Genomic DNA, 27965 nt, shown 5'->3' with positions numbered 1-27965 from the left:
TAGATATTAATGTCCATGTCTTATTTCTTTCAGTTTTTAATATCTGAGGGACAATAAACCTTTGTGTTTTTTCGTAGCTTTATTGAAACATAATATATATAATAAAACTGTGTGTATTTAATTTATGTAAATCCCTGTTTAATTCTTATGAAAGAGCCAGTCTTGAAATATAGCAATAGGATATTTTATGTGAGGAATTACAACATCCTAAATAAGACTCATCTGTGATAACTTGAAGCTCAACCTGATTGTGTTAATAAAGATGTAATGTTGTTTCCTCTTTCTCCAATGAAAGTATTTTATTGAAAAATGCAACATAGCTGTATATATAATTAATGTTAACAGGCATGGAGTACTGAAACTATGGGAAAATCAGGGTTATTTGAAAAGACAAAATTCTTTGCAAATTGACTGTAATTGTATTAACAAGAAAATAGTATAGCTTTAAGGGATAATATAGTGAATAATTTAGAGCGACTGGACAAATTTCCATAAAAGTTTAAATATTTTGTTTGTGTGTTGAGTTAACAAAGTAAAATCAAAACCAAAAAAAAGGAGAAATGCAGTCATGTGTTTTTCTTTCATATAAACCATTCAAAGTGTTAAAATTTGCATGTTTGGTTGTAGATTTGCTTGTAGGTTTACCAATATATGTCTTCTCTATGCTTGTTTTTGTAAAGGTTTTTTTCTGGTACCACTGACCATATGTACTTTTAAAATGGATATGTACCCTTGAATTATATTATTTCTCAAGAAAATAAAAATGTAACTGGCTCTGGTAATTTTTAAAAATGTATGATTTAAGGGAATACACACCACATGTAACATTATATAAAAATATAAATAAAATGATTTTTAGATACGAAGGCACACATATATGTTATAGATACATATAGAAAGAATTAGACTCAGAATAAGCAAATACAACCATATTTTTCTGAGCTCTGTAGAATCCTGCAGAAGGCACCGTGTATAAATACCATGGACACCTTCGGGTCACTTTGCAGGGAGGGTGGGGGCAGTTCCTGAAGAAAATACAACCCTTCCTGTGCTTTGCCCGGGCTCGGAGCCGGGCCAGCCTGACGTGTGCTTCGGGAATGGTATCCATTGGTTTCTTTTCCCTCCCTCCTTCATCCTAAACCTCAAAGGCCAAAGTAGAAGCCGGGCAGGGAGCAGTGGGCCAGGGCCTGAGGAAGGCGGTGATAGAAGCTCTCGGGGCTGCACCAGGCTCTGGGGGTCCGCAGTACGGTCAGGGCCGGGCTCCCCCAGTCCTGGGGCGCCTTACACCCCGACCCTCCCTGCACCCGCAGTTTCCCGAAGCCCTCCGTTCTCCTGGCGAGGGGCGGGAACACAGGGTTCGCCTTGCTCTGAAACTCCCATGGCCCCCAAGGCCCAGCAAATACCAAAGTCAGGCAGGGTCGAGGCAAAAGAAATCCACTGCCGGTTCGGAGTTGATGCCGCGATCACTCAGCCTTGGAGCCCTTTGTCCCTTCAACTTTTGCAAAGTGAGCTTGAGACTGGAGGAGTGGAGTTGAGGAGAACTGTTAGGATCGTGGCGTTGCGGGGCTTCAAATCCCAGGGGTTCTGCCGGGGTCCCCCTGGATCCTGTCTCCCGCTCCGCTCCCCCCTCCGTTAAGGCTAGAGCGTTGACAGCCGGGTGGGGGAATTCTGTATGGAATCAGTAGGCAAAGTGGCTTTGGGCCCCGCTCCTGCTTTCCACGATCGGATTACATTTACAGACTGGAGCTGCCTGGGCGGTGGGGGTTTTTACTTTAAAATCTCTTACGTGTGCTCACCTTGTGTGGCTGGGTGTGGAAAGCGGGGGAAGGGGAGTTTCCAAGTGGAGTGAAATTCCCATTCCATGGGTATTACCATGCCTGTGGGTTGGCTGTTCTTAAAGTTTAGTATGGGAATGTGACTAATTCAATGCACCTTTCTTTTTGCCTCCCCTCCTCTCCTCTCTCCCCTCTTCTTTTGTCTTTTCTCTCCTCCTCCTTCATCCTCCTGTCTCCCTCTCTCTCTCTCTCTCTCTCTCTCTTTCTTTGCCTGCTTCCAAACGCCTTCTCCGAGGTTGAAGCTGGGCAGGTCTCCAAAGACTCAAGCAGCCACAACAATCCCGCAGTTCAAAGTTAAGCAGCAGTTGCACAACTTCCAGCAGCTCTCTCAGCCGGCTCCTAATGAGCTGAAAGCCAGGAGATTCTGAAGAGGTGAAGAGCAGATTCAGCCTAGAAGTTGAGATCCGGCCCCAGCCCCGATCTCTCTGAGGTACCGTCCTAGGAACCTGCTCGCCAGAGGGACCATGGCTCCTTTCGGAAGAAACTTGTTAAAGACTCGGCATAAAAACAGGTAAAGCCAAGTAAGTGCGTGTAGGGGAGCTGTGTGCTACGCTGGTACTCAGGACACTACATATGAAAGCACACGTTTGGTTGTACCTAGATTCTGATGAAAACTAGGGACACAATGTCCCTGGGAAATGAATTTGGCTAAGTCTCCTATGAACACTGGACTGATAAGGGTACTGCTCTAGTTTTGATGACAGCAGTAGCTAGGTCAGGGATAGCAGAAAAGGATCAGTGAAAATGATTTTATTCCCTTTTTGTCTTTTGGACCATATGAATCTACAGCTAACATCAATTGTTTTTCTTTTTGCTTTCTGCAACAGTTGAGGGTAATAGAATGACAAGCTTAATTTGGTTCACACAGAACTTTAGAATATTATAGAAAAGTTAAATGTTTGATGAAGGCATAACTAGAATTGATAACCACTTACTAAAGTGAAAACCACAGCTGCTGAAATGATATAACCAACCCGGAAACAATGTTTTGGTTCCCCTAAGAGTGGGACATTTCTGAAAACTGGAAATTTCCCAAAGGAAAATATTCTGTGGAGAAACTGTAATTCGGTTCTTCCAAAGTTCTTCAAAAACTTTAGCAGGTTTTAGACCAAAGAAGAATTCAAGCAGCTGTCCTTATTGCTTTGATTTTACTTTGGTTTTATTTGCTATTTTAAGCCTGCAATGCCTAAACTATAAATACATGTACTTAGAAAGAGTACACACACACACTCACACACACACACACACACACACACACTCACTCACACACACACACGGAGATGTTTTCCTGGGCCAGCCTATGTGTTTAAGCCTTATTAAGTATTTTATTTTCATCTCAAATGTTACATTTTTATGGCAAAATAGTGAAGATAATTTTAGACATCAGTAGGCTCTTTTTTAGAGTCTCTATTTTGGCCTAAAGACTTTTGCACTACTCTGCTCAATCTTGCCTGTTTGTACTTGTTATAATTTGCTTAGTGTTAATTTAAAAGGATACAATTACACAGTAGGAAATGATATAATTATTTTTAAAGTGTCTTCATGACAATATAGTGGTAAAACTTTAAAATCAAATCTCTGTGCATTACTTTTACACAAAAGTCTACACATTTTTGCAACCTATGTTGAATACGTTGTTCATTTAGTTGGCTAAATTCCCTTAAAAAAGTGAAACAGCCATACACATATCATGAAACCCAAGTCAGTTTTATTTGCTAATAACTTCATAATACATAATAATAAAGTATTTGTGAAATAAGTGTTTTATTATGTATGGCATAATAAAATAGTTTGGATATTTAAAAAAGTTAAGGATAGTTAACAAAGATAAATTTGTAATGAAATATCTTCTAGAGAAGCCATGCCCTTTCCATAATTATTTTTAAGTGAATTTTCAGTAGTAATACTATTATGGTGTAAGCTTTTTACATTTATTTAAGTGCTATCAAAATATGAAACATTACTCCAAAAAACCTTACAGTTTTATAAAATCAATTTGCTTTTCTAGTAAATTGTATATTAAGTTTGTTTGTTTTGAATTTTTAAAAGCACTTCCAGAATCCTGTCATTGATATACAAAATACCAGTGCAATGAAACTTTGCATCCTGTGAGCCAGTGATTTTTCTCTTGCAAAGGTCCCTTCCCCACTTTCCTTCCATCCGTGTTTACCACTGTTCCATTAATTCTAACACACCACTGCTGTCGTTCGAGAAAGTGAGTATGCAAATATTTTAATATCACATTTTTTGCGTAATATTATAGAACAACAAAATGTCAAGATAAATTTAATAGTATTAAAGGGTTGGTTAAAGAAGAGGAACCTGATTTTTTTTTCTGAACGTGCATGTTTTGGCACAAGTGTTGATACCGAGGGTACACAGGAACTGCTGTAATTATGGATTGCTTCTCTTTCCAGACTGGTATTTTTCTGACTCATAAAAGAATTCAAACTGCAGAAATGAACAAGAATGGAGAAATATAAGTTTTTCAAATTAGGCAATAAATGGATTATTCCAATAGATTTAACATAACTTTTTGGTATTTTGTATTGCTATATGTGGATTCTTTTCTTCTCCCCATTCAAAGGTAAAACTATAGGTCAGGATTTGTTATATTATTGAACTTACACATTTCACTTATCTAGTTCTGTGATGATTCAAAACATACCACTTCCATATAGAGAAATCAAATTTTTTAAGTGAGTGACTTATTCTTTTATAGATAATGTGATTGCTGATAAGGCAGTTATCTGGTAAGTGAAAGCACTCTGATATATACAAATATATATATATATATAAATTTTTTTGTTGTAGAACACAAAGGAAAAATTTGGCTAATGTAGTTGTAATCTTCATATATATTACTTAACGAGAAGAACTGCTTGAACATAACTGCAGTTTTATCAGCAAGAAAAGTGTAGATTTCTGAAAGGTATATTAGGGATTTGAGGTCATAAGATTTTGGGCAAATTTTTTTACTGAACTTTTCTGTATGTCTTTTCCTTATTTACTCTTAGTAATAACTCAAAACTGAACCCCATGATATGGTTCTCAAAATAGACGAGAGCTGTAGAGACAAACAAAATGCAAATAAAAGTTCAAAGATGAAGCACACAAAATTTAGGAAATGGAAACTACAAAGCTTGAAGAAGGTGGGGCTGTATCTGTCTAGACACCGTGATGTTTTCATGCGGAGGACAGCACCTTGCATGTGGGAGACCTGTAACACAGCTGTTTATTTAATTTTGTAAACTAAAATTATAACTTGCACTTAAACTGGAGACATGGTAATTATTTTATTCCCTATTCATCATGCAAAGCAAACTACATATTACATGAAACTGAATATTTTATAAAAGATTGATGTAATCTAAAACATAAGGACCTTTCAAATAATTATGTGAATTTAACATGAAAATAATACTACTTTGCCAGACAATTTTTATAAATTTGAAAAAGCATTTAAGAAATGTAGGAAATAATCTTCAGGAAGTGTGAAAATAAATGGATGGGCTCAAAATGATAATATTTGAACATTGGACTTAAGGTTATTATTTCCAGTTTTCAGATAAATAAAATCTATGGAGTCAATCTAAGTTCATTTGTATATAGATATATTAAGAGTTAATCTTTTAACATTTTCTAATTGTTTTAAAGATTTATTGGTGAAGTATAGTTTTCAGGAGGTCTCAGGAAATGGATTGTTTAGTTCTAGAAAGTTTTGTATCTCAAACCTAAAGATTAGTGACTATGTTGTTAATCAGATTTTTGTTCAACATAAAAATTTAAAATGGTGACAAGGGGAGATATTTTTCAACAAATTATTCAAGTTTCTAAAAATGTTCTGATGATCAGTTAGCAGCCATATTTTCTGACATAAAACCCAAAGAATAAAAGATGAAGCACTGCTCTAATTGTATTCATTGGACATTCAATAATTCTATTTAGATTATTAGATTTTTTTGGTTTTTATACAAGTTTCATTTGAAAATGTGATGGTATATTTCTATTATACTTTTACTGTAACAATTGTTTTGCAGGTTAATGTGTTTAAACAGCAATCAAGAACCTTTTTAACAGTTTGGAAAGCTGGGACTTGACTTTAAAACTTTTTGGAACATTTTGTTATGAGACCTGATCCCTTAGTGTTTTAATTAATAACATTGAAGGGCAGGGAATGGTTCAAACTTTTGCCAAACAGGCTAACAACAGAAAATTACCATAAGGAAACAGTTACCTATATATTTGTCAGATATATGAATTTAGAATAGTTCATGTAGTTGATTTGAAAGATAAAGCATGCTGATTATAATATGATTTAATCCAGTTGAAAAGAACTTTACAACTATTTGAAGGGCTATTTAAACTTTTCTTGACTTTTGCTTGTTTCACCTTATGTCTTTCCCTTGGCTTTTCCTAAATGAATGGGTATATATATCTGTCACTATGGCAAACATCCTCGCAATATCAACCCCAAATTCAAAGGCCCCAAAATATATTTGCAGTGAATACATTTGAAGTGCTATAGTTCTATTGTTTTATAATTGAAACATAAATTTTGCACTAGAATTTGCTATTGAATTACTGAGAACATATTTGTACTTGTTTTATTTAATTTTATGCGGGGTGTATTATGTTGCCACCATAAATAAATTATGCAATGGCTGCTTCATCAGAAGGAATAATTAAGTTTTACAGTTAAGGTAAAAGTTTTTGGCAAGCAGGATGTCTTCTCTTTGCAATTAGAAGTATGGTAATTTATGAATTCTGAAACAGGGGAAATTATATTTCATGTATATTTTGTGTATCCTTCAAGCAAAGGTTTAAAGTGTTCCTAAAACTGGCTGAGAACTGCCAGATATTTTAGTATATAAATCTTCATAGTTTTCTGGAGTTCCTGAAAAAGATTTCCCCTGATGATATCCAGTAAATTAAGCAGTTATTAGTTGGCAGCCAACAATCCATTAGGAACAATGACTGGAATGCATCATCCCAAGAAGAGTATCCCAAGAGTACTGGCATGGATGAAACTAATCCAGGTTAAAATTTAAATTGACATTCAAAAACCGTAAGTCAATTTAAAACCTTCTATGTAAGATGTATTATGTACCATATCAATGCAAGCACATGACAAATTGAGTTTTTAAATTTATTTTTAAAAAAAAACAAATTTCAAAATGTATATAACCAGTTATTATTTTAATTTAGAAAATGCCTTGTGCAGCTAGTTGCATAAGTTAGAAATGCTTTGATGTTGATTGGTATGTCCAAAAAAAAAAAAATCTGTTGATAGCTATAAATAAATTTCCAAATACAGCTCATTTTAAAATGTTTTGTTCTACAAATAAAAGTTGAAGTAGGATTATGAATTTTCCTCTTATACATGTATATGGATACCAGTACTTAACAAAGAGTCTGTCTGTCTTTAGCATATTGACCTTCTAAAATGAAAGCTCATGATACGTCAAAGGGTAAAGTTCAGCATAATTCTATGTTCTAGAGTTCTTTAGTATATATGTGATGATTAGTGTTAAAAGATATCCAAAAACAACATTGGCAAAAACCGCTATTATTTATTTGTTTGTTTATTTATTTATTTATTGAGACAGAGTTTCACTATGTAGTTTAGGCTGGCTTTGACCTCACTTTGTAGCCAAGACTGGGCTGGGACTCAACAATCCTTCAGCCTCAGCCTCCTGAGTGTTGGAATTACAGGCTTGAGCCACCACACCTACCCAACATTAACTACTGAAGATTTAATTATTTACTCTTTTTGCTAGATTGTGACTCCTTTCTTGTGGAAACTAAGGTAAAACTATAGCTTCTCAAGAAAACTTTTGTAGTTTTATATATAATCGAAAGTGACTATTAATTGAATTATCACCCACATACCAAGTAATTACTTCATTTGAATAAAACAGAGTTTTGTGAAAACATAATCTCAACTTCTCTTTGTAGTTACATTTTGGATGTTATCTTTGTCAAATAGACACCAGACTTTATTGCGATTCCAGTTGGGGGGAAAAAAAAAGCTAGCAAAAAGCAAGGAGCAATGTTACTGGCCCTGCCGTGGTGGTTCTCTTGTCTCCTTTTATGACTCTTGCCTGGGACCCTGTAAGTATATGGTTGATAATAGGGGATAGCCCGTACTACAGACTCACTCCTGAAGATTAAGCATTTATTATTTCTTTTGAAATGAGAGGAAACTGTGATTGGGAAAAGGTCTCTCACATACAATGTGAATTTATAGTGCTTGGGTCAGATTAATACTGTTTATGAGAAAAAAGTAAAATGGTAAAAAAAAACTGGCAGAAAAATATTTTAACTAAGAATTCAAGCTATCTAGAACATACACTTCAGGACATATCCCAACTGCATCAATACTAGTTGCACGCCCTAGGGCAAATATTTAATCTTTCTAATACAATGACAACAGTAATGACATGCGAGGACAAATCCAACTTTTACAATGTTTGTGTGTAGGGAGGTTACTCTTTAAGTGAAAGATATGAAGGTATCAATTTAAAAAGTTGTTTAATTTATTCTGATACCTGAATGTGAAAATGAAGAAGATCTGATGCATAAGCTTCATTGCATTATATGGTACACTCTAAATGAACTCCTGTAATAATTTAACATATTGCAGTAAAGAAAATACTATTGTTTTTCCTATTCTACATAGTACACAGTGCAGTAATTAATAAATAGTATAGACAGGATTCAAATCTGTGCTCTATATTATTACTGAGGACTTTTGTATTCTTATCCTAACCTAAAAACACAATTAAACAAACTATAAAGTATTTGGATTGTATATAATTATGTATGAAAGATTTAGTAGAGTTCTAGGAGATAACAAAAGCTCAAGTAGTACACCTTCATTAGTTAGGTCTGTTGGATGGCAAATATTATAAAACATATCTAATAATTTAAAATTTATATGAATGTGATGTTTGGTGCGTTGAAATTCCAAATCTACACTCAAATTTCTGCAGCACCACTAATGTCATTGCCCAGATATAAAAAATTAGATGATAAAGCTTGAGCATAACTAGGAATGAGGAAACAGGCATTATTCTGATCTATATTTGGATTTTTATTCTGATATTTTTGAGCCACTGTATGAGGTTGTTAGCAATTTTGTAATAAATAGCACCATGCATAGCACAGCATAGATTGTTATATTTTCTTATTTGTTTTTGCAATGGTTTTAATTAAAGTAAAGGATATACAATGAAAATATATTAATTTTTATGTTATAAAATGGGAGCTTGAATTAGAGTCATTTTAATGTGTAAATTCTATGATTCTAAAGTATCTTTTGCAGAGTAGAATTTAATTTTATTGTACTCTTGTTTTGTTTTTTGTTGGTACTGAGAATCAAACTCAGGATCTTGTGCTTGTGAGCTTGTGAGTCAGGCAGCAGCACCACTGAGCTAAATCCCTGGCCCATTCTTGTTTACTTTTTGATGACTACTTTAAAAAACAGAAATTAGAGTTTGAGTAATTTTACTTTACATAAAATATAATGCATCGACACATCATTTCCACATGGAAAGACAGCATTTTAGTGAAAGTCAAATGTGTTTAATTTCATTTATAAAATGATACAGCAATTAGATTATTAATTATAATTTCTAAAAATTTTGTGTTTAGTATTGTTACTCACAATTCTAAACTTATCAACACAGTTACATCAATGTTATGAGCCATTAAAATGCTATTTTATTTTTTAGGGCTGAAAAACAGTATTTGGCACCATACCAGACATGCAGACACAACCCAATTCCTAGGAGATTAAACTCCTAATTGGAGAAAATAGCGCTATAGTCAAATAGGCCATGCATGAGCATTATTTAAAAAAATCACTCTTCCATGGGTAACTATCTTTGACAGTGTAAAGAGAATCATAGTCTTTACAATGCAATTAAGAAAATGAGAGTATAATCTTTTGGAGCTGCGGAAAGCTGTTCTGCTGTAGAATCGATGTGCAGAAAGTGTTGATAACTGACTCTAAGTAGAAGTATAAGAGAGAGAAGTAAATAGAGGTAAAGGAAAATAAGAGGAGCATCATCACAATTAGGTAGCGTTTATTAAACTCCCACATGTGACAGGCTTGGACAAGACAAGGGAACACAATAAGATGTACAGAAAGATGTAGGAGGGGACTGAATCACAGTAATCTAAGACTGACTCAGATGGGGTAATCAAAAGAGAAGAATTCAGGAATCATGCAGTGATATGGTCACTTTGGCCAAAAATCTATTCATGGTGGTTAGACTGGTGGAAAACAATTTTTACAGTTGAGGATACAACAGAAGTATTCAGGAGAAAGGTAAGGATATGTTTATGTAACATGTAAAGTCATCTATAATTAATTGCTGTCCTTTCCAATAATCATATTAAACTGGACAGTATATCAGATTATGGGATTGAATTATTCTTCCATTTTATGAGTCTCAAATTTTAATTCCACTTAATGTGGATCATGGTCCAAACTTGGCAAGTTTTCATGCTTACTAGTTATGCCATGTGATTGAAAGAAGCTTTATATCTGAAACTTATGAAACATAATGGTGTATGTTTTTTGTACTCAACCAATGACTGGGATGTTTTATAGACACCCTGGGTATCTTTTGTTACTCTAGTGCTGCTGTTTATTCTCATCTGTTTCAATGTCACTATAATTCCCTAAAATTATAGTTAACTGAGGAAACTTAGCATTCAGTAAAAGAGCATTTGCTTTCAAAGACACCAGTCTTTCACTGCAGAGATACTTATTTTTAGCCCTGAAAATAAGACTTCACTTTTGCCTGGAAGCTATAAGAGATGTTATTGAAAAGCTATGGCTAATCCCATGGGGCAGACCTACCATAGTTGCATTCACATATGAAGAAACGATTTGTACACAGTTTTAGAAAGGCACTTAAGGCGCTGTAATGGACCTTTGAGATTCTGTCTTCATTAATTGGTCTGAAAAGTAGGCAGATCCTAGCAGTAGGCCAGAAAACATTTGTCATCATTTGTTTATTGTCTGATCTTCTACTCTAGAAGTGAAATTCAAGAAAATTTTTCCCAGAGCTATTAACAGCAGTTAACAAGACTCAGAAAAAATAATTTTCTTAAAATGTGATCACTTATCATCTCTACTTTTAATTAAGAGAAGTTTCTGTAATCACAATCTAGATTAAATAAAATGTGGCTTATACCATACAATGCCTTACATAATTTGCACCTATTATAAAAATAAAGAGGGGATGAGCTGTCCCATTCTGTCAGATTTGTGATCTACATACAAATTAAAATAAAAGTAGCAATTTAAATTTGTCACACTAAAATTCACATACTGAACAAGTATTTATTCACCTTGTAATAATATATGGGACGTGTTTCTCAAAGAGCTCATGATCAAGTAGTGAAAAGGGTAGCAGTAGGTGTATAGCACAATAATAAACAGACAATAGAAAAAGAATAAATGAATTAGAAATTTGAAATTCTATAGTCACTGCAATGTAATAGTGTTTGGGTGTTTGTAGATCATAAGGGGTACTTATTGTACTTCAAATGCACGGGAAATCCATTGAAGAGTGGTTAACAGAAGGTTATATGGTTGTATTTATGTTTCTTAAGAGGTGAACTTTACTACTATACGGACAAGGACAGTGGGACATATAATGGAAACAAGGTATCCAGTGGAGAAGTTATTGTAATAGAGTGAAATGTGATGACTAGTTTAATGACAGAAAATGACAACATAAATACTCTATGGAAACAGAACTTTGCAATGAGAGAAAATGAGAAATGAGAGATTATTCTGAGGTTTTTGATGAGCAGTTGTAAATGACAGTGTCAAAAATGGATAGGGAGACCTTTGCAGAGAAGCAGATTTGGTTGAAAATGTATGGGAAAGTAATGATTCTAGTTTGAACTTGTTAAGCTTCAGATGCCTATTAAGCATCCGAGTAAAGGTGATCAGTATGATGCTGGTTCCTGCAACTCAGGACTAGAGATATAGGGGGAGTGGTATGTTAGGTAACAAAGAAGTAGTTTCTCTGAAGATTTCATGAAACACTGAGGTCTTTTTAACCAGGAGGTGAAATCCCTGAATATGGCCCGGCTGCTTGACAGTGGGTCCGTGGAGCCCAAAACTCCCCTGCTCCCCAATAAGCCTTCCTCCAGCCCAGCTAGGATTCAAGAGCCAGCCTCACAGGCAAGGGGCAAGGAGAACCAGGTGCCTGGGGGCTCAGGCCCAGGCCCACCAGTTGAGTTGAACCCTGAATGACATGAAGAATTGAATACAGAAAGATGGGGAAAAGAGCATTTCTGGTGAAGGAGAAATAGGGAGAATTATACCAATGTAGTTTGGGGAAGGCCAGGAAGATTATTCTCTTATTTTATTTTATTTTGCAGTAGAAAGGTCTGTAGGCAAGAATATGATGTGACCATTATGTACCATAAAGATTAACCCGGAAGAAATACTTAGACAATGATGATAGAGTAGAAAAAGATTACAAGTGGGCCCAGTAGGGAACAGACATCTTACACGATGTGAAGAAAGGTAGAATTAAGTCACCATGGAGGCAGAATTTACAGGGCAGAAAGGACAGTGGCAAAGTCAGTAGAGAAGGAAATAATCTACAATTCCGGTTCGGAGTAACTGGGGGTATAGTTGTGTCACCATAAAAAGCAGAAAAATACCAAGGATAATTTTTGAGAGACAAGGACACCAGGGAAATGATCGGAAGAGTCCAGGTATCGTTCAGGTGTTTCCAATATCCCACCTGAGCTGAGACTGAAAGCCGTGATTCATCACACCCGCTTCCAAACTGCTCACAGCCACGTGGGGCTGATTAGTGCGGCGCAAACTGCACCTGGAATGGGATGGTAAAAGAAAACACACTGGCTCCCAGTCAGGGCTCTCAGGCTTACTAATCCTGTTTGAGTCCCACTCAATCTACAGGAAACAGCCATCTTTTAATGATGCTTTAATTATTACCTTCGGATGAAATTGCTTCCAAAGATTACCATAACTTCCCCTAGATTATAATTTTCTTTTGTGTCAGGCTGTGCTATTTTTACCTTTTTATCTCCTAGAAAGCCTTATCCAAAATATCTGTGTGATATCATACGTAGCCTGAGATACAAGAAATGCCCTATTATTTAAAAATAAATTTTAGATTATGATGCAATTTAATCATCAACGTCGAGTTCACTAACTTTTTTGTGCAAAAAGCCACATAATAAACATTCTAGGTTTCCCCAGCTACTGTCTCACTGGCTCCACTACTATGTGACTATAGAGTGAAAAACCACCATAAACAATATACAGGAAAATGGAAATAGTTTCTGTAAGACATTATTTATGAAAGAGTTGATGTTCAACTATAACCACCAGGCTTCAATATTCAGAACTTCTGATATAGATTAATAATTGAGAAATTTCTTTTATTTTCCTCCCCCAAGTACCTTCTTTGGAATTCTCCTCTTAAATAAATACAAAAAGAAATATTTAACACCATTATGTTAGGTTTTTAGGTTTCAGAAGTGAAAGACTCAGTCCAGGACCTTACTGGCAAACTAATGAACAAGTAAGCATTATGCAAAGTAGAAAGTGCTATGACCGTCTGTATACTGCATTGTATAGAGGCAAGTAGAATGAGGACTCATTTTTATGGGCCTGTGGGAGCTGACTTATTCAATAACCGGGACATTTTCCCAGAGGAAGCAACATTTGAAGTAGAATAAGAATCAGTTAGGAATGGAGAACGAAAGATTTTTCCAGGACAAGGGAAGCCAGTTATCAATAAGTTCAGAGTCACAATTAAAGTCCAGCAATCAATGATGTGACATATTACACCTGTCAGAGATGAGCAGCAATTTAGGAATGGGTAACTCAGTGTGCGAATTAAAAAAAAATCCTTGACCAGAGTTGCAAGAGTTAAATCCTGGAAAGAATGCTAGGAGTAAGGGAAGAAAAGAAAGGGAAGGAGGAGGTAAAGGGGAAGGAGGAAGAAAGGAGGAAAGAGAAAACAGAGACAGAGGCAGAAGGAGAGAGGGAGGAAGGGATTGATTTGAAATGGACTTGCTAATCACTGAGGATTACAATCAAGGAGGATGCACAACAGTATTACAAAAGTGCACGCAGAAGCCACACGCTTTCTCCAAGCCTGGAATCCAGCACCCGAGAATCATGGTGTTCATCGTGACCTTTTGATCACAGCAAGTCCAGGACTCTGTTCAAGGGAAGAAGCGATGGGCTCCAGAGGGTGGTAAGAATGGGAAGAGGTCGCAACATATTGTGTCACAAAGAAATCAAGTCACATCAGTTCTGAAAACTTTTACTGAGCTTGACAGCAAGATCCTGATAACCGTAAGAGAAAGGTATCCACTTGGGGAAGTGGTTAAGTCACTTGGGATGGGTAAGAGTTGCTGGAAGTGAGGAACCAGAGTGACTGTGGGTTGCTATTCAAGTTGGTAAAGAAAATATAATTGAAATATATGATCAAATGAAGGTTGTTATAATTTGACAAGATAGTGGAAAAGACAAGAGGAAAAGGTAAAATATTTTAAAGTTTAAGGAGGTATAAATTATAGCAAAGTCCTAGTGAAGGCAGGAAAAATTCAAAGCATCTTAGAGTTTAAACCCTTCGGAATTAAAATAGACATACAATACATTTGACATAGATGACTGTTGTTATCAGTTATGCGTTTCAGTTGCTTTCCTTTTCTTTAACAGGAAATTTGACGACAGGCTTTGATATACTCTTATTTTTACAAATTATTACTTTGCAATTGCTTTTTTAGATAATTTATTTGTTATTACTGGGGAAAGCTGATTATGTTACTTGAAGCTTCCAAATGAAGTCACACTTTATTGTAACTTTTTATACATTTCCAGAAAATGCAAAGCAGGAACAAAGGAGCTTGTCTGGTGTTTTTTGGCTATCCTACTGGAAAATCAATTTCTTGCATATTTCTGGGGTCATTCAAATAAGCCAACCCATCTCTGAATATATTTCTAGGGTGAAACGTAGGTGGTTACAGTCAGATACTGCCTCAAATTACTGTTGTTAGGAAATATCTTCTACTATGAAGACAAATCCAATTATGGTTTTGGCTGTCAAGAGGAAAATTAATGTTAATAGTTAATTAATGTTAATAGTTAATGACAGCTATCATTAAATGAAATATCCAGGCTAGGTAACTTTCTTTTTAATAAATGTGCTTTGTTGTTATGAAATAGTTCACTATAAATACAAGGCACTAAGGGAATCTTAGATACCTGCCAGGTACTGGCACAGGTCACAGTGTGAAGTAAATATTAGAACTTCCAATGAGATTAGATATTTTCTCAGCAATTCATCTGGTAAGTGCTACATGTTAAATATTTACATTTTGATTATTATCAGTTTCCGGAATCTGAACTATGAGCTTAGTTTACTTAAACCCCATTAGTCTCTAAGACACATTCTTCACACATTCCCGTTCCTTTTTTCTGTTGGTGGGAATGTGTATTCTTACTACCCTGCAACTGTGGAATGTCTAGGGCTATTCTTATCTTGCATGGCTGATTTATGGTATTACTTCCTAGAAAATTAAACTGGCAGTACTTGAGCATAAAACTAGTAAGTACACACATGAACCAAATTTTAACGTTTGGGGGAATATTTATAACCATTTTTTTGTTAATTTTTTACTGTCCTATTTTACAGAAAAGTCAATTCTCTGAAGGATTAGTTTTCAAATTATTTTAAGAAAAATATCAGTGGTTTGTATTTGGAGGAAACTATTATTTTGGCAATACTGCCAACACTTTTCTATCAAAACAGAGATTCAAATTTTCTTAGTGATCTACAGAAGATTTCTATTGTTTTATGGGTGAAAGATTTTTCTTTCTTTTTAGGACTTGTAGTGTTGTTTTTGAAAAAAAAATTATTGATCGGTCAGAGCTTACTTTCTATTTGCCCGTATTGTTAATTCTAATATTGTTTAAATTTTAATCTGTGTTTATGTATATATGTTACACATTTTATTGATTGATTGATTTTTCCTCATTGAGTTTATTGGTACATTTTAGGTATACAGTACAGTTCCATTCATCATTGGGATCTTGTACCTTTACATGGCAGGTCTTGGTTCTCATTTTTTCCCCATCTCCCTGCCCTCCCTTCACATTTTAAACAATGGCAATGAACATTTCTATTTAACCTTGCTCTTTTTATTTCAACTACAGCATATTTGGTTTATATAAAATGTCTTTAGTTTTCCTGTATTTACAATGTAGTGCTTACATTTTCAGATATGAACCTGATGCTGTTCTCTTTATATAACCATTCATTACAACACCATGAATTACATGCTGTTTATTATTATTATTATTATTATTATTATTATTATTATTATTTGGTTTTTTGAGACAGGATCTCACTATGTAGTTGAGACTGACCTGAAACTCACTATGTAGCCCAGGCTGGTCTCAAACTCACAGCCATCCTCCTGCCTCAGCCTCTGAATGCTGGGATTACAGGTGAGTGCCACCACGCCTAGCTTAATTTAATTTTAAATAAATTCAATATCTGTGAGATTATCTGTAATTTTTTAATCTATCAAATGGGCACAATTGTACACATAATTTTGGAGAGGAGGACTAAATGAGTATCTAAAAGCCTTCATTTAATGTTGGTATTATTATTAATACAGTACAGAAAACATAATATTTTAAAAAAAGAGAATATATATATACATGAAAAAGCTCTAGAAAGAAAGATTACCTCTAGGTTCTAGGGTGAATAGATCATTTTGAATTTTATTATTTGAAATCTGTTTTTGTTAATTTTAATAATATTATATTATAACTAAGAATAATTGAAATAGTAAAATTAATATATGAAAAAGCCCTTAATCTAATATAAGTGTAATCAATCTTCTTTGTTAGTTAATTTCATTGGCACATTTTAGCTATACATCCTGATCACATTTGTCATAGGGAATTTCTCCATGTAGCTGATATATCTACATTTTTTTCCTATTCCCCTACCCTTCATTCAAGCCCTGTTCCCCTCATTTTCAAAGATTTGTTTTCATTTTTCTTTCTTTTCTCTTTTTTCTTTTCCCTTCCTTTTCCCTAGTACCCCTTCCCATTTGAACATGTTCCTATTTCACCATATGTATTATACATTTTAAAGAAGATGTGTTTTTTCGATAGAATGGACTATTAGCCACGGAGAAGGATAAACTTGAGACTTTGCTAGGTAAATGTCTCTGAACCCTGAAAGGAAACTCTTAAGTGAAAAAAATCAGACACACATGTAAATAATGTGTTGTTTCTTTAGTATGAGAAAATGAAAGTGCAAATAAGGACCAAAGCATAACCAATTCTATTTCAGTACTTCATACTTTTTGGGTTTCACGTGACATGATAAAGCTTCATCTCTTGCAAACTTTTTTAACCCAATTTATAACATATTTTAAATCTGAATCTTCCTTTTTTTTTGTATCTTCAGCATTCAAACACATTTCTTGAAACAAAAATTCCATTAGCAAAGGACTGTTAATGAAAATTATAGTAACTCATATTCTCTCATTTAAAATGAACCATTTATTTGGAAGTAAACTAACACAATGAACTAAACTGTATTACAGTTTCCAAAAGGTCAGATGTTTAAGCTCAATTTGGGCTCTCATTTCTGTTTATATTTGGAATATTGCTTTTCTTTGGTTACAAAAACACATCATAATATATAGATAGATAGATAGATATTTTTTCTTCTCACATAATAATGTTGAAACTAGAGTAATTTATTAGATAAACTAATTTTATAGTTGCATTTTGAGAACATTTCATTCTTGAGAAAAGGTACTATCAAATTTAGAAATACAATCTAAAATATAATTGAGAACTTTCAAGTAGTTGTGGCATTTTATTTAAGCCAAAAGTATCTAAACTTTTAAGCTAAGTTTGCATATTTAAATATCAGTTTATAACTTCTGGCATAAAGCTTTAGTGAACTTGCTTTTTATCAGAACTTCTTTATATTCCTTAATGAATTTTATGCTTTTATTTACAGCAACATGAATTTGTACAAATTATAGCCACATTTCAGCTGAGATAAATATGTTATTCTCAGATCCCTTGCCTTCTTACTAGTTAATAGCTCTCCTTCCCAATTATCAACTGAACCTCCCACTGTGGACTCATCATAATTTTAATATTATGTCAGTTAATCAATGTTCTGTGACTGGTTCAATAGGCTGGACCTCATTCCACATGAGACTTCATAACTCACTTGGGTAAGTTGTTCTGAGAAGGCTTTCCATAATGTCACATTTATCTTTTGTGTCAAAAATTTGACAGCTACAGACCACTAGAACCTGTGTTTTTTATAGCATCAGAGTTTCCTAAATTTCTAACTCTTTCTGCTAAGAAACAGATAAGATTTTGCATTGTATTTATCAGAATACTGGACACAGGGAAATCAGTAATATATACTTTTGGCTTTCCATATTTGAAGTTTCCACATTAGTAATTTCAATTCATTGTAGACCAAAAATGTGAGTAAACAATTACATTTATATGGCACATGCACTGAATTTTGTTTCTCTCATTAGTTCCCGAAGAAAATAGCACAACTATTTATATATCATTTGCATTGTCTTAGTCCATGTAATCTAGAAATTATTCAAGTTATATGTGAGAATGTGCATAGGCAATTTTATATTTTAAATGAGACTTGGTCAACTGCAGATTTGTGTATCTTTGTGAAGAAGGTTCTGGAGTAAAGCCCCAAGGACGTGGAGAAATGAATTTATGCTGTACTAATTCTGTAATTATTCTTTGCTATGACTTCCAATAGTAGAGTGGTAATAGGGTAAAATAAATTTCTATTTACTGAGGAATATATGAAATATAAAAAAAATTTAAAGATAATTAACGGTCTTATGGGTTAAACAAATAATAGGAACTCAATTCTTATTTTCTTAAGGAATAAGAATTTTGGATGAGAAAAATTTATTTGAATCCTACTGCCTGAAAAATAAAACATCCTATGACACTGTTAGCTGAATCCAAAGGCTGAACAATGCAGACTATTAGTAACCAATGTTTAGTAATAAGAAGATAGAAATCAACAGACTTTAAGCTGAACATTGTATTTTCACCTCAAGAGAATAAGGACCTTAAGACACTATTAGACTCCAGATTAAGTCAACAGAAGACAAAAGTATACTTTACCTAAAATTATTTCAGCTGGAACTTTGATTAGAACTGATGAAATATTAATTCTGTGGGGGAAATGCTCTGAGTTCCAAAAAATTATTTTTAAAATAATTATTGAAATGCAATCAATTCACAAATTAGGAAATATTTGTAAATGGTTAGTAATAGAGGTAATTTATTGTATTTTAGGTGTCAGTAGTATGTGAAAATCCGAAATCAATCTCGGGAGGAGCATTCTTACCTTCAAACTTTGTCCCTTGAAGCAAATTACTTAACCTTCTTTTTGTCTCATTTCTCTTGTGTAAATAGTGTATTTCTAACCACCAAACACACAGTCCTTAACTTGACAGATACTACGAGCCAAGAAGCTCCTAAACTAGAAGTGAGTTCATTAAATCAAAAATAGTAAATAGAAACAAATATTTGCAACACACAGGAAAAAGCTGATTAATGCTATTTAAGAAGACCGCGTGAAGTGTAGGAGTGAGGAAAAGCATAGCATGAAAGGCTGAAAGGAAAAAGAACAGCGCTCTTAAAACTGGCAGTGAATTAATTTATAAGTGGAACTAAAGCTCTGGGGAAAGCACAGACAATGGAAGTGAATTATTGGAAAATAAGATTTTATTAAAAAAAAAAAAAAAAAAACAGGGGCCAGGGATTTAGCTCAGTGGTTCTGCTGCCTGCCTCGCAAGCACAAGGACCCAAGTTTGATCCTGGTACAAAAAACAAAGCAAAACAGATAAAGCTATGCATGCTTCAGGTTTTTTGTTTGTTTTGCTTTGTTTTTCATGACTACAGCATGTTATTTGGGTAGTTCATGATCCAGTGAAATGTTTACGCACTCATTCTCAATAATCATGGGTACAAACAAAGCAAAACAAAACAAACTACACATTTGGAAATGCCATGTGTATATTTGTTTTATTTTTGAAGTAGCAATCCAGTGTGCACTAGAATCAGAGGTGAGATGGCTCAACTACTGTATTTGGATCCATTAGATAAGACCTGCTTATTGCTTTCTGTTGCACAGCAAAAGAAGTTATCTAGTCTGTATTTTTAACCTTTTGTTATGTATGTTTTGTAAATGTCATTTTTTTATTAGTAAGTTTCCAAAGGTTGGGAAAAGAATGTGTTTTTTTTTTTCGTTTCAGCTTCCGTGTTGTTAACACAAAAACTGACACTACACAAAATGTTCCCTACCCAACTTTACCACTGATTCCCACAATATACCAGAAAAAATGTCTTACAAATCATGAGTCTTTTCATTACCCATATTTCCCAGGACAGTGCCAGCCACAGAGGAGATACTCAGCAAATATTTGTCAAGTGAATAAATAGAAACTCAGCTGGAGCCATGTTATAAAATAACTACAGTTTTCAAAGTCTTAAGCCTGCTATAACATAGATTCCAGACATGATGAAGCATATACTTGTGGGAGATTTAGGACCTAAATTCAGTAATGTCTTCAGTTAAGTAAAAAGAGTTTTAAATATTACTTGATTTGTAAAAATCCTCCAAATATTTGGTAATAATTGACCTAAGAAAATATAAAAATGTTAAGCAATCTTAAAAAAAAATAATTTGGAGCCAGTGAGTGTTGCGTTTTTAATAAAGGTAGTAATTGTCTCAGTCATAGTATTGAATTGACAATATCTTTTTATTGTGTGTAATGATCATTAATCTTGCTTATTTACATGAGCTGAAAACTACTAAAGCTTTAGAGAATGCTGCATTATAGAACTTGATTCTTCCAAAGCAGACCAACATCTCAACTGGAATAGGAGCCATGAGAGAATTGAGAGATTTGTGTGTTTCATCGTTATTATTATATTGTACAAAAAATTCACTGCTTACCAATCTTCTTTACAGCTCTAGCTCAGGACTGAAGGATTTATTAGTACAGCAATGTGCTTTTTAAGCTACAGACCCAAACTGATATTTGCCAGCTAGAAAGAGAACATAGGGACTTGTCCAAGAAGCCAACAAGGGCTTTTGAATACACAAAAGTTTTGTCAGCTAAAGGAAATGCCTAAGCCAGTCAACAACCCTTTCGTGCTGCATCAGCTCTGAGTGAGATTCTTTCTCTTTTTTTTTCTTCCTCTCTCTCTCTCTCTCTCTCTCTCTCCTCTCTGTCTCTTGAAACAGGGTCTCACTTATGTAGGGAGCCTGACTTGGAACTCACTGTGTAGCCCAGGCTGGTCTCGAATTTACAGTGCTCTTCCTGCCTCAGCCTCCAGAGTGCTGGGATTACAGGAGTGCACCACCATGCCCGGCTTCTCTCTCTCTCTTAAAGCACAGAACCAAGATTGATTATGTAAAGGTACAAATTTCAACAATGAATGTCATTATACTGTATACCTTAAATGTACCAATAAATAAAAAAAAAAAAGCACAGAAAGTAGGGTCATGGTTGGAGCTCAACAGCACAGTGCCTACCTGGGACGTGTGAGGCCTGAGTTTCATTCCCAGTTTAAAAAAAAAAAAAATTAAAGTACAGAAGCTAACATATTCCTGAACATTTTCTCCCCATGCTGGCCACTGGGAGAAGTGAGTTGCTAACACATCCCTGTGCCTCATTTTTTTTTTAATCTGTGAAATGAGATTAACATAGCCGGGTGTCGTGGCACACGCACTGGGGAGCTGAGGCAGGAGAATCCCTGTGAGTTCGAGACCAGCCTGGGCTACATAGTGAGTTCCAGGTCAGTCTCAGCTACACAGTGAGACCCTGTCTCAAAAATAAAAAAAAATGAGATTAACATAACTGTGACTGCTAAAGAATTTGATATGACTAGAGCTTAGAAGAGTTTCTGAAAGATTTTAAATGTTTAATTTTTACAGTTACTATCTATCAGTGCTGTATGTTTTTAACAGATGTTTGTGACTTTTGTTAATGCTATTTTTAGAGTTTGACCCTAAAACCTAAAAACAAAAGTAAAGATAAATTTCATTTAAAATTTTTTACTGCATTAGCATTGTTATCTATGGTTTTGTGACAGCCATTTAATGTTTTTATTTTTGTCATTACTTATAAAAAATTCACATTGAAATCAATTTTAATTTAGCATGAAATTATGCAGAGAGTATGTGCTACTACTTTTGAAATTATGCAAGTTAAATTAAGTAAGTGAACTCCTAAATATGTGGTGTAAAAAAGTACTTATAGTAATTCAGAGGACTGTAACTATATGGTGAAAACATATCAAGGTTATGATTTATTTAAAGTTAATTTGTTAATGGTTGATTTATGTTGCCATATCACAGATAATAGTGGGTATCAGTTTCTTTAACACACTTATTTTTGTCTAGAATACTTTTGAATATTCTTTCTCTGAAAATCTAAGTATAGAGATCATTTTATCACCTTAAGTTCTAACCAACTTTGGGGTATTTAGGATTATTAAATTAGGAATTACAAACATACCAGTCTATCACATTTGCTTCAAAATGTCATATTATACAATACTGTATCATTAAATGGGAATATTTTGTAAGAGAGCTATCATAATTCATTATGGCATTTGAGAAATTCAGAAATTTCACTTGCTACAGTTCAATGCTTAAATTTTACTAAAAACTCATTGTTAAAAACTGGACTTAATCTTTTATGTTATTTATGTCATTTATTTATTTTTTCAACATTATTAATCACTTTTCACTTCAGGAACATCAATATCCAAATAATAATAACTAGGTCATTTAAAATAAAGTTGATGAGGGCCGGGGATTTAGCTCAGTGGTTCTGCCACCTGCCTCACAAGCACAAGGACCCAAGTTTGATCCCTGGCGCAAAAAAAAAAATAAATAAATAAATAAAATAAAATAAAGTTGATGAAATAGGATTAGTCACCACTGTTGCTAAAATGTAAACACTGTTAACTTCTAACTGTTAAGATTCTAGAAGCCAGGAAATAGGTTTTTGATATGTGCTAAATGAGTATTGACTTAACTTTCACAGGACACTTTCTACTCACAAAATCTTATGTCACCATATATCACATTGGAGAATAATTCATTTTATACCATTTGTTTCTTATTATTCTTTAAAAATATTATAAAAGATGAGCAATTTGAATTATAATCATGATGGGAAATATGCTCCTAAAATTCTCTGACAAGTATGGCTCAGAATTTATAAAATCACCATGCTTTTTACACTCAAGAAAACTGATCCTTCCTCTACTATACGATCATTTGTTTAAGCACGGTGCTATGGTTCCAGTAATTGTTCAAAGCCCCAACAACAAGTGGCAGTTTAATCCCCAAAGTCTTATATTAATGGGATTAAGAGGGTGGAGGCTTAATCTGAGCATAGTGCTTGAAGTTAGGGCCTTTAGCAAATGAGTAGGATTAAATAAACTCATTAGGGTGGAGCTCCTATGGTTAGGTTCTGGTGGTTTTAGAACAAGAGGGAGAGAAATTACAAATAAGTGTGCAATCTGTAAAACAGGTGTCAATTATATTGCCATATAATTCTTTGTGATGCCTTGGGATTCTCTCATTAGATGAAGCACCAAGCCTTGGACATGTAGAAATAGGAGCCTAAATAAACATTTTTTTCTTTATACTGTAGCCTACATCAGGTTTTATATATGTGTGTGTGTGTGTGTGTGTGTGTGTGTGTGTGTGTGTATCTGAACTCTAAACACTTGCTTATATCTCTACTGCTAAAACTGTAGGAAATCCACATCTTTTCCTAGAACACTGCAATAGGATTCCAACTCAGCCTTCTTCCGTCTACTTAAAAAAATCAATTGCAACAAAAGCTTCCCATTAAATGTGGAGTAAAATCCAGTGCCTTATCATAGTCTTCAAAGTTTTGCCTGTCAATGGCCAACTGTACTGTCCTCAGCTCCTAACTACTGCCATAATTTTTTTGTTGTTTGTTAATCTTACTTCATGATCTATGTGTTTATGTTCATTTCCTGGAATTCTTCCCTTATGTTTCTTATTAGCTCCTTTATGTTCCTACTCAGGTGTCACTTCCACGGGAAAATCCTTCCTGAAAGCACTTTAAATTAAAAAAAAAAAGTTCTTCTTCCAAGGTATTTTCCATACTTTCATCAGGAATAGTTTTCTTCATAGCATTTCCCACCATGTGGTACTAATTAGTTACATATTTGTGTCTATATTCTTGTCTTTTTTATTACTAGATATTTTGTATCTTTAGCCATGTTTGGCACATGTTGATGTATAAAAAACATTTGTTGAATGAAACAAGGACTAATTTCACTTAACTATTTTTGAATGACTCTAATATCACCTCAATTATCCTTTCTGTTTTCTTTGGTTCTGTTCTAATCTCAAGGCTCCAGAACAAATGGTCTTCTTTATTCTCTTATTCCTCTGCTCCCTGATTTTGTATTAACTGTAACATTTCCATATCGCGGCCAACTCTTAAAGATAAATGAAAAGAACCTCCACTCTCTTTCTTGGCAATTTACTCTTTCCAAAACCCACTGGGAAATAAGAAGAAAGTTAAAATACTTTCCATAGATTTTTTTTCCGCCCTTAGGTAAAATTAGGTGAGTCTCATGGAGTCACAATCTCCGAGTTCATATCTCACTAAGGATAAAAACAAGAAAGGTTATTAATATTAAAACATCTTTCTGAGTCTATACAGGTGATGACAAGACTATGATGTGCTTTGTTTTTCTTTTAGATCTCCAACTAAAGACATGGAATCAGAGGAGAAGGAAATTGTGGTTTGGGTTTGCCAAGAAGAGAAGATTGTCTGTGGGTTGACTAAACGCACCACCTCTGCTGATGTCATCCAGGCCTTGCTGGAGGAACACGAGGCTACTTTTGGAGAGAAGCGGTTCCTGCTAGGAAAGCCCAATGACTACTGCATCATCGAGAAGTGGAGAGGCTCCGAACGGGTTCTTCCTCCGCTAACTCGAATCCTGAAGCTCTGGAAATCATGGGGAGATGAGCAGTCTAATATGCAATTCGTTTTGGTTAAAGCGGATGCGTTTTTCCCAGTTCCCTTGTGGCGGACAGCTGAAGCCAAATTAGTGCAAAACACAGAAAAACTGTGGGAGCTCAGCCCAGCAAATTACATGAAAACATTACCACCGGATAAACAAAAAAGAATCGTCAGAAAAACATTCCGGAAATTGGCTAAAATCAAGCAGGACACGGTCTCTCACGATCGTGATAATATGGAGACGTTAGTCCACCTGATTATCTCCCAGGACCATACTATTCATCAACAAGTGCAGAGAATGAAAGAGTTGGATCTGGAAATCGAAAAATGCGAGGCTAAGTTCCACCTTGATCGTGTAGAAAATAATGGAGAAAATTATGTTCAGGATGCATATTTAATGTCCACTTTCAGTGAAGTTGAGCAGAAACTAGACTCACAGCCCGAGGAAAATCAGACTCTGGAGGACTTGAGTGAAAGTGATGGAATTGTACAGTTGGAAGAGCGTCTGACATATTACAGAATGCTCATTGATAAGCTCTCAGCTGAAATTGAAGAAGAGGTGAAAAGTGTTTGCTTTGGAATAAGCGAAGATCCCGAAAGGGCAGCTACCGGTGAACTTGAAAACCCTAATTTAGATAGTGTTAAGTGTGATTTGGAGCAAAGCATGAAAGCTGGTTTGAAAATCCACTCTCACTTGAGTGGCATCCAGAAAGAGATTAAATACAGCGACTCATTGCTTCAGATGAAAGCAAAGGAATATGAACTCCTAGCCAAGGAGTTGAATTCCCTTCACATTAGCAAAAAAGATGAATGCCATGTAAAGGAAAACAGAGGGATGGAATCTGAGGTTCCCTGCACCAGTGAGGAGGCGCCTCCCTTTACCCAAAAGGTCCTTAACGGGTACACAAATGACACAGACTCAGACACTGGCATCAGCTCTAACCACAGTCAGGACTCAGAAATAACTGCTGGAGATGTGGTGCTATTATCAACATAATTCACATGGCTTTCTTCTCACCTGCTTTAATGCTGTCTATATCTGTGCAATTTAATATGCAACTATTTCAAAAAAAAGATCATGCATGTTAAAATGTTCAATAGGTAATAAAAAGTAGTGAGGATTTTTATTTTTTTGGTATAAGATTTTCAGTGTGACTTTATTATAGGTTCAAGCAATGAATTATTTATTAGGAATGCAGCAGAACTAGCTTATCAGTGTAGAACTCAGAACTAATTTAATGGGAATTATTTGATAATCTCACAGCTTCTATGGGCAATGATTTGTATAAATTTAAAAACAATTCCTAATATTGCAAAACTAGTCACATGTAGTAATAGCAAAATGCATTGTATTTTTTCCAACAATGTGTCATTAGAATTTTCATATCTGTAAAGTACATAACAGTTACTGTGTTGTAGCTCCCTTAATTCAAGTCTTGGTTCTTTTAATACTGATGCTGTACAATCTGCTCTATCTATCATTTCCTGAATGCTCCTACCTGTTTATGCCTCTGTGACAGGTGGCTGTCAGGACATGTAAGAGTATTGGCAGTAGGTCAGAGCCTGTATAGATGAGGCAAAGCCAAGTGCAGCATAAAAACATTTTTTTCCTGTAAAAAGTACAATAATTAAAGAGCTATGTATCAGCTTTTCCTACTTGGAAATTGAGATATTTTGATCAAATCAGTGTTCTTTGAAGGTTCCAGCTTAGAGGGGTAGTGTGAATTAGAAACCAGGTGCTTATCCACATAGAGGATGTGATAAAATTTAAAGTTGGTTGTGTGGGTAAAATAGTGTTCCACCTCATATCATTATTAGAAATTTGTCTCTGAATGCATGGGAGGGAATGCACAGGGACGGAAGGTTTATTCTGGTGTGTCGTATTTTAGATTGTCTTCGTAGTACTTCACCCAAACTGCTTAGGTGCGTTTTGTGCTTTAAGAAGTACTAACAACATTTCAGACATGCTAGTAGAAACTGAAGAGATTGAATAGATTATTGAGGTTCTGCCTTGACTGACAGTCGTTCTAGTGCCAGATTATACTTGGTTTTCCTTCACTTTTTAATTAAGAATCTTATTTCTCCCCCTTGCCTTTTTGCCTTCCTTTCATCTTATCCACCTGCCTGTCTGTCTTCCTCTTTTCTCCTCTCTGCCTCTCCCTATCGCGTTACCATTATTTCTCCCTTCCTTCCTGCCAGTGAACATGTGATTTAATCATATTGGACAGAACCTTATGCTTTTATAGTACTGGCGGCTGAGTACTGCTGCAGTTTATGTTGGTTTTGTTTTTTCAACTGACACCTTTCTTGTGTGCCTGGATGTGTAAATAGAAATATTATTTTATGTAGGCTTTATATGTGAATATCAGTTGAGATTCCAAGTGTTTCGTGTTTCGTGCCTTTTTATTCATATTGTAGTAAGCTTCACACTTATTTTTCAACATTGGAACATAGTTATTAATAATCTTCTTGATAAGTGTCTTTCATGTTCTCAATCTCTTTATTCATTCTTCCCTCTCTTCTTCACTTTTTTACGACCTTTGAGAAGATATTTAGAATATCCACGTTTCAATTTGGGGGATTATCTATGTTCTATTTTTTTTAAACCACAATTTTTGCAGGCCATATTTGAAGTTGGCAAAATAGGAATTTCCATCCCATGAAAATATAGAAATAAATAATAAGTAATAATAACATGGGACATATTTTTAAAAGAAGTTATTGAATAATCATTTGTGAAAGTGTATGTGCCTCATAGCCCAATAAATCATTAGACAAAATGAAAATATAGTGACATATTTATTGATCTCTATTAGGATTAAACTCAGAAGATAATCATAAATGATAAACCAATTATAATGTTGTTTTTCTAAAGTGAAAGTAATCTCTTTGGATTACTCTTATGTTTTGACAGGAAATAAAGGAACAATGCTTATCTCCTGTAACTTAACTGATTAAGTGATTTCAAAAGTGGTTTGTATAAGAATGGAC

At 34.6% G+C, this 27965-nt stretch overlaps 1 protein-coding gene across 3 annotated transcripts; it reads left to right on the top strand.

Annotated features, from left to right (window-relative positions):
• The first annotated feature begins 1191 nt into the window (after positions 1–1191).
• On the top strand, positions 1192–27383 carry Rassf9 (Ras association domain family member 9). Of its 3 annotated transcripts, XM_010610264.2 has the most exons (3): positions 1192–1505; positions 2071–2346; positions 24711–27383. In XM_010610264.2, the coding sequence occupies exons 2-3, from the start codon at positions 2300–2302 to the stop codon at positions 25969–25971; spliced, it is 1308 nt and encodes a 435-aa protein (XP_010608566.1). In that variant the 5' UTR covers positions 1192–1505; positions 2071–2299; the 3' UTR covers positions 25972–27383. The 3 variants fall into 3 exon arrangements, with proteins under 3 accessions (XP_010608566.1, XP_010608560.1, XP_010608571.1); XM_010610258.2 differs by lacking the exon at positions 1192–1505 and having other exon boundaries at positions 2024–2346; XM_010610269.2 differs by lacking the exon at positions 1192–1505 and having other exon boundaries at positions 2295–2356.
• Positions 27384–27965: the final 582 nt, after the last annotated feature.

Source organism: Fukomys damarensis, unplaced genomic scaffold (genome assembly GCF_012274545.1).
Source record: "Fukomys damarensis isolate Sample0158 unplaced genomic scaffold, DMR_v1.0_HiC HiC_scaffold_15, whole genome shotgun sequence".
In the NCBI taxonomy this organism is placed as follows: domain Eukaryota; kingdom Metazoa; phylum Chordata; class Mammalia; order Rodentia; family Bathyergidae; genus Fukomys; species Fukomys damarensis.
Note: the sequence above shows the minus strand (reverse complement) of the source record. Positions and strands in the feature narration are given on the sequence as shown.

Excerpts from the sequence above, each read along its gene's own strand:
- Rassf9 (XM_010610264.2), top strand. The coding sequence starts at position 2,300 with ATGGCTCCTTTCGGAAGAAACTTGTTAAAGACTCGGCATAAAAACAG. Across the intron at positions 2,347-24,710 it reads AAGACTCGGCATAAAAACAG|ATCTCCAACTAAAGACATGG; the intron begins GTAAAGCCAAGT and ends TTTTTCTTTTAG.